The 7,500-nt window shown below is 37.3% G+C and overlaps 1 protein-coding gene across 1 annotated transcript; it reads left to right on the plus strand.

The window, feature by feature from the left end:
* Window positions 1-941: 941 nt before the first annotated feature.
* nkx3-2 (NK3 homeobox 2) lies at window positions 942-5,478 on the plus strand. Its single transcript, XM_079631098.1, has 3 exons — window positions 942-1,019; window positions 2,968-3,545; window positions 4,551-5,478. The coding sequence occupies exons 2-3, from the start codon at window positions 3,233-3,235 to the stop codon at window positions 4,958-4,960; spliced, it is 723 nt and encodes a 240-aa protein (XP_079487224.1). The 5' UTR covers window positions 942-1,019; window positions 2,968-3,232; the 3' UTR covers window positions 4,961-5,478.
* Window positions 5,479-7,500: the final 2,022 nt, after the last annotated feature.

The following is a 7,500-nucleotide window of genomic DNA, read 5'->3' on the forward strand; positions in this document are numbered from 1 at the left end:
GTTTTTCCACACGGTGGCGCCACATTCAAAGAGAAGCGCGTGTGATTGGCTGAAAGACTCACGTGACTCCAACCATTGATCTATGGGCCTTTATTTACATGCTAAAGTTGAAATACACTCACAACCGATGAACACAGCGCTCCCAAACAGGTCCGCGGAAAACATTAGAGAAAAGCGAGTAAACAATGTGAAATTTTTTTTTTTAAAGAGATTAAACTTAATTAATTATTTTGACTGAATTTTTTTTTTAAATAAAATAGTATTTAAATGTTTTATTAATACATTAGATTAAAACAAATAAAATAAATAAATGATAAACTAACGTCTTTGATTTAAATTAATTAATTTAAATTTGATTTAAAAATAAATAGGCTACATAAATAAAAACATTTAAAATAAATTATTTGATTTACACAAACAAACGAACTCTAAATAAACTATATTTAAATGAATATAAATACGAAAAGCAGTGTAGAAATGTAAAAATAAATCAAGAAAAATAAGATTGAACTAAATAAATTTGAATACTAAAAATAATTAAATACATTTTTGTTTAGATAAATAAATAATAATAAAAATAAAAATGTATATATCAAACAAATGGAAAAAAACCATAATAAACCAACACATTTGATTCAAACATACTTGATTAAAAATGTGACAAGTAGCCTACATAAGTAAAAACAACTAAAATAAATAAAAAATATTCAAATAAATATTTAAATTATGATATCAATTTTACATTTTAAATATTATTTAAATAAAATAAAATATCAAATATAAGTAAATTAAAATATTTGATAAGTAAATTAATTAAAAAACAATGATGTCATCTAGTAGAAAAACTAATGATTTTACACCGCACGTTTATAGGCTAATATCAATTTGCACGGTATTTATTGGGTCTTTAAACATGAAAATGAAATATCCGCCTTTTGAATGATGAGGTTCACACACACACACACACACACACACACACACACGTGTCGAAGCAGTTCAGAGAGCACAGTTGAGGGCAGGTGAGTGTTTACCTGTGCGCGTGACCCGATGCTTCAGTGTTTTACTCCCGTCTCTCTCTCGGTCACGCGCATCTGGCCTCGATGGGCTTTACATGAGTTTCATATTCCAGATATTAAAACAGAAAGAAAGTCTTTCAGCTCCTGTCATCCGTGTCACGCCATTCTTTCCGCCATTCTTTCCCTGAAGTCAGTCCTGTCAGAGTCTATTACATCACACACACACACACTCAGACTCAACACACAATTATAAGCAGCGGGAACGAGTTGTTTTGACGTTTATTGCGCCTGGCGCGTTCATTTTTTCATTATCCCTCTGCATGCACGCGCAATTTACACTTCACGAGCTTGACAAGTTCCTGAACGCGTGCACGCCCACGGTGATCCCTCGATCGCGAGCATCTGCAGAGTCACAGATATTCATTTTTTTTTAATACACAAATAGATATTCATGTCACTTTTATCAGACACACAGGAACGCGCGTGAGTGATGCGCGTGGCCGCTAGATGGAGAGAGAGACGCGCACGCTTACCCTTATTTAAAATCATTAATAAACATGATGTTCTCGGAACTAAAAACATTTATACGAGGGGAAAATACAATTTCTATTATTCAAATTTGTGTGCGTGTAAATGTTCATTATTGTCATCAGTATCAGCAATTAATCTGGATTCACTGAAGTTGTCAAATAAGCTGATTTATTCGTGTTATATTATTTGAGCGTATTATAGGCTGTTAAAAGTAAGCCGTAATTCTGTAATTTGTGTTGATTAAATATTTAGTGAAATAAATCTAGGATATATTTTGGTAAAACACGCCAGAAAAATATGTTGGCCTATATCCTCATAATTCTCCATTAGAAAAACGACTTCAAATATGATCGCCGGAAAGAAGGAGATTAATAAACATTTTTATTTTGTTGTTGGTTAATAAAAATCGAGTTGAACTTCACAACTCGATGAAAATCCAGTGTGGCGCTCAAAGTCCAGCAACATGATTTATTAATCGGCATAATATTCAATTAAAGTTTTATTACATGTATAATCATCTCCCGTCAACGCTCAATAAACTATTAATTTCAGCTATTTATTATTTAGACTGAAATGACACATTAACAGTAGTTTGGTTAATTGATTTTTTTGTCGTGAACGTTCACAATATCTATATTTTATGTTCTATGTCAGAGACACGATATCACAACAAGAAAATATCGTTTAGAATTATTTAAAGCGACACTTATTAATGCGATTCGAGGAAATTCCGCGCTTCAGAAATAATCAAGAGAAATTTAAATAAGAAGAAATTATTGTTTGTTTATTGCTGTTCGGTTTATTATTAGGCTATCATTATTATTACTAGTGATGTTGCTGCTAAATTGAAAAATATCTGTGCGAGGCATATTCATTAAATTAATATTGTTCTACCGTTTTTAGGCCTCGTTCATTTTGCCAAAAACATCCTCAAAAATGACGCGAATAAGAGCAGAAATTAATTTGACGAGATATTTCAGTCTAATTTTTAATTAATTGTGGAATATATACATACATAGCCTAATATGCGGAGTGTTTTAATCAATCAAATGATAAAATAAAGATCAATAATTTATTTCCATAGCGTATTTAAATAAAAGAAGCGCACAAACACGATCGCCTTTAGTTATAAATAGGCTAAATTAATGAAATGCGAGCAGAAAGTAGAAGTTACTTACAGCTTATAATTTTATGATGAAAATCCAGTGACCTGAGAAAATTAACGAGTTTATTACTAAAAACGATTAATTTAGAGCTGCCGTTATTTGTTGCTCCGTAAAAGCGCGCGTTTCGATGATAATTCTGTGCGTTCAGTCCGCGATTTGTCAGACCTACTTTTTTCATCCGCGGCTCGTATTTTAGTTGTCAGTGATTTTTAAAGGGTCATTGATATCTTTTCATTCTCTCCTCGGGTGTTTAGGGGTTAATGCGCTGTAAATATGCGCGAGTTCCTCACAGCCAATCAAAACGCGTTACAGCTGCCCGACTTGCCAATGGGAGTGAGTTGAGGGTCAGTGTGATCCGCAGGTGAAGTGGATAGTAGCGCTGTGTGTTCACACTCACACACTCGCTGTGGCGAACACACACACTCCCTCCACGCAATGCGACCGAACTGCCGCCGCGGGGCTCGATCTGGAGCGCGTAACCCCGGAGCCGGTGGTCCTCAGTGACTTTTCCTGCTTAAAATGGCTGTTCGCAGCAACTCTCTGATGCCGTTCTCCATTCAAGCCATTCTGAACAGAAAAGAGGAGTCTCGGCATCTCAACGAGCTGGATGTGTGCTTCTCGAAAAGCGAGTGCTGGAAAATCTTCGACGAGATGGACGGAGCGGATCGGAGCGACGAGAGGGAGAGTAAGAACTACGACTCGGACTCCGGGCTGAGCGAGGACAACGACACCAAAGCGCAACGCGACGCGAAGCCGGAGAAAGACGCAGATTTAGCGGAGGAAACCGATCCGGAGTCGAAGCACGGCAAAGGCCTGAGCGACTGCGTGTCCGGTGAGTGAACGCGTTCCTGAGCTCCAGCGTTCCTGTTCATCACTCTTATAAACTTCTGCATTGGGATCGATCAGCCATGGAACCACTAAAGGTTCTTTAGACTGGGAAAAAGTTCTTTACACTTTAAAAAAAATGTCGTTACACTCAGAAAAATTGTTATTTTAAGAATTTGGTTCTTTGTGGAAGCAAAAATTGTACTTCTTTGGGATCTTTATTAAGTTGGCTTGAAAAATATCTAACAATTATATTTAGGTTGTTGTTATTCTTCTTAGACGAAAGTTTCTCAACGCTGCTACTTCTAGACTTTTCATACTAACTTACATCCACTAAACTCAGACTAGACATTCAGACTATATTCTGATTTATGTGCTTTATTTTCTAACTGATCCGACTTTTGATTTTCCTAAAAAAAAATGGCGATTAAAACTCGGAAAAATCCTATAGAATTACATTGTGTTCAAATGGGCCAAACTCCAACGGTCAAAAATTCAAATATTGACAGTTGGAGAGATTCATAAGACTTACCATGTAAACTGCCATACTGTGTACTATCTATCTATCTATCTATCTATCTATCTATCTATCTATCTATCTATCTATCTATCTATCTATCTATCTATCTCTTTAAAACTACTAAACTAAAACTTACTATTACAAACTGAAAACCTTCAAACTTCAAGCTTTTAAAACTGAATGTTCAAATGAGCCTCCCTCTCTCTCTCTCTCTCTCTCTCTCTCTCTCTCTCTCTCTCTCTCTCTCTCTCTCTCTCTCTCTCTCTCTCTATCTATCTATCTGTCTGTCTGTCTGTCTGTCTATTATCTTTCTATCTTTCCATCTATATCTTATCTAGCTAGCGTTTAAAACTGCTTACACAAAACTATTACAAACGGAAAACCTTCAAGCTTTTAAAACTACTTCAAACTTTCTGGCTTGGCAACTTCAAAGTGTGTCTCGTCCATCTTGACCAAGTTTAAACTGAAGTGGTGTGTGTTGTTGTTCTCCAGACTGTACCGGCACGGAGGAGAAGAGCGTCGATCAGCCCAAGCAGCGGAAGAAGCGTTCTCGCGCCGCGTTCTCTCACGCGCAGGTGTTCGAGCTCGAGCGTCGCTTCAACCACCAGCGCTATCTCTCCGGGCCGGAGCGCGCGGACCTCGCGGCCTCGCTCAAGCTCACCGAGACGCAGGTCAAGATCTGGTTCCAGAACCGACGCTACAAGACCAAGCGGCGTCAGATGGCCGCGGATCTGCTGGCGTCGGCGCCCGCGGCGAAGAAGGTGGCCGTGAAAGTGCTGGTCCGGGACGACCGGAGACAGTACAGCCCCGGAGAGCTCCTGCGGCCGCCGCTGCTCGCGTCCTACTATTACCCGTACACGTACTGTCTCCCCGCGTGGGGCCTGAGCTCGGGGAACCAGTGACGCATCGCGTATTTATTCATCCAAAGACAGTCGTGAACTGCCCGGGAGATTTACACAGAAGTGCTGAAGCAGCCTTTTATTATTCGTCTTCTTCTTCTTCTTCTTCTTCCAAGGACTGATATCAGTTTTGCTCCCATAAAAACACTTAGGATTTTATTTCAGAATATGTTTTTTTTTTTTTTTGGTTGGAAATAAACAGCACTTGATGTCGTGACCGCGCGTGCGGTTTTAAGGTAACGGTAAGACTGGCACTTTCCCCTCAACAATCCTCAATTTTTTTTCATTTTTTTTTTTTTTCAAATCAGAGATAAATATTGATCTGTTGGTCTTCTTAATAAGCGAGCCGTGGCTTTTTTATCGTTTGTTCGACATGTACCTGTTTTCATATTAGTGTAATGTGTTTTTGTTTAAAGAAAAGCATTAAAACATATATATGAAGCATAATTTCATTCGTGTTTCTCACATTGTGAGATGTCATTTCTGTGTATCCTCAAAGTAAAAACCGTGAAATTAATGAGCCGTGACATGAGCCCACTGGACTTATTAAAATGTGTTATTAGACACAAAACAGCAAGACAAGTCATAATTTGACGCAAAACGGATAAATCCACATTTTATGTGTTTCTGCATTATTTTATAGGAAAATCTGCCGCTAAATGATGTTAAAGATGTTTCATCATAAATAGTTTATCTCTGCAGCCTCGCTTAGGCCTTATAGCCCTCTAATAATGCTGGGTTGTTTCTGTTTGGGTCAAAAATGGACGAACCCAGCCGTTTACATTTCTTAACTACACTCTAAAAAATGCTGGGTTGTTTCAACCCAATTTTGGGTCAAATATGGACAAACCCAAATGTTGGGTTAAAAAATTTAATTAAAAAATTTAAGCCAATGGCTGGGTTCGTCCATATTTGACCTAAAATTGGGTTGAAACAACCCAGCATTTTTTAGAGTGTAAAATAAAGCGTTACGATTATAAATAAAGCAGTGTAAACAATAATAACAACAATAAAACCAAAGATAATAATAATTGTAGTATGATTTAATGTTGTTTTGTCTCGCGTTTCAAACACTTTGATTTATGCGCGTGCGATCAGAACAAGGCCTCGCGAGACTCTCTGAACTCATGTTAGATAATTCGGTATTTTGGGTATAATATATTAAGTATTTTTGTAAAACTTTATTTGACAGTGTCCGGATGTTACATGCAGTTACTGTAATAATAACTCTCTCTAAAAAAATGCTGTGTTGTTTTAACGCAATTTTTGGTCAAATATGGACAAACCCAAACGTTGGATCAAAAATGCAATTTAAAAATGTAACCCAATGGCTGGGTTTGTCCATATTTGACCCAAAATTGGGTTAAAACAACCCAGCATTTAATCCTTTTAAGTACATGCATTTTTTATTATTATTTCACAGTAAATGCGTAATTACACTGTAACACGGACACTTTAAAATAAAGTGTACGTATGAATTATATTACAATAAAACTGCATATCGCTTGATCTATTGTCGTTAATCTGGTATAGCGAATTTTTATTTCCAAAATTGAGTGATTAATTGGATCTTTCTACGAGTGTGCCGACATGTGCAGTTGATAAAAGTGCCATTATACATGGATTTTTGATGATAACGTGATCGGTGAAAGCCTGGAGTAGGCCCAGATGATGACGGTGTTTTATTGCACTCAAGTTGAAATTGGGAAAATCCGAGTAAAGACTGTACCGCGTCCCGAGTCGCTCGCTGAGGAGCAGGTGGAGGTGGTCGTGTTCCCGGACTGAGATTCAGAAGAACATGCTGAAGGGGAACTCATCTGATGGATCGAGGACTCAGGTTTGAGGAGCTCACATGCACGTGTAGTTTCTCTTATAGCGAGGAAAGTGAGTGCGAGACATCAGATTTCCCAGCGCTGTTGATCTTCTGTGTCTTATATTGAGCTCCAGAAACACCGAACACCATCAAATGAACGGATTAAACATCGGAAACTCATAAATCGTTTGTAGACGGGCAACAATTTGTAAAATGCACGCAAGAAATGATTAATATTCGAGTCGCACGAGGCCTGATGAGCGCATTATTAAGCTTTAGAAAGGATTCATCCCATTTGCGTTGCTGGCAGTTTTCAGGTGGAAAGTTCTCGGGTTTAAAAGACAGACTTATGATGTATGCTGGGAAATTGGATGAATATTGACAACAATCTCCACATTAATGCCTGGCTGTTGGGTTTGAATCCATTGACGCCAATAAAAGGTTAATATCGAGAAAAGCACAATGCCATTTCCTAAGTTTTCCTTATATCTGGTTGGGTTAACGTGCCTGCGCACTGGAAGACTTTAAAATATGGACCATTAATTCAAAGTAAATTCTCAGAGAGCGCAAAAAAAAAAAATTGGCTTGAGTAATTTCAACTTAAATTACATTAACTCATCTAAATAAGTTAAGCAATTAAAAAAAAAAAATTCACAAGTTATCAACTTAGTTTAAAGCAATTTAAAAACACGTGTTATAACTTATTGATCATATAATTTTGTATTGTGCT

Source organism: Phoxinus phoxinus (genome assembly GCF_949152265.1).
Source record: "Phoxinus phoxinus genome assembly, chromosome: 12".
NCBI classification, from domain to species: domain Eukaryota; kingdom Metazoa; phylum Chordata; class Actinopteri; order Cypriniformes; family Leuciscidae; genus Phoxinus; species Phoxinus phoxinus.

Coding starts and splice junctions, on each gene's coding strand:
- nkx3-2 (XM_079631098.1), top strand. CDS start 3,233: ATGGCTGTTCGCAGCAACTCTCTGATGCCGTTCTCCATTCAAGCCATT. Junction 3,546..4,550: donor CCTGAGCGACTGCGTGTCCG/GTGAGTGAACGC, acceptor GTTGTTCTCCAG/ACTGTACCGGCACGGAGGAG.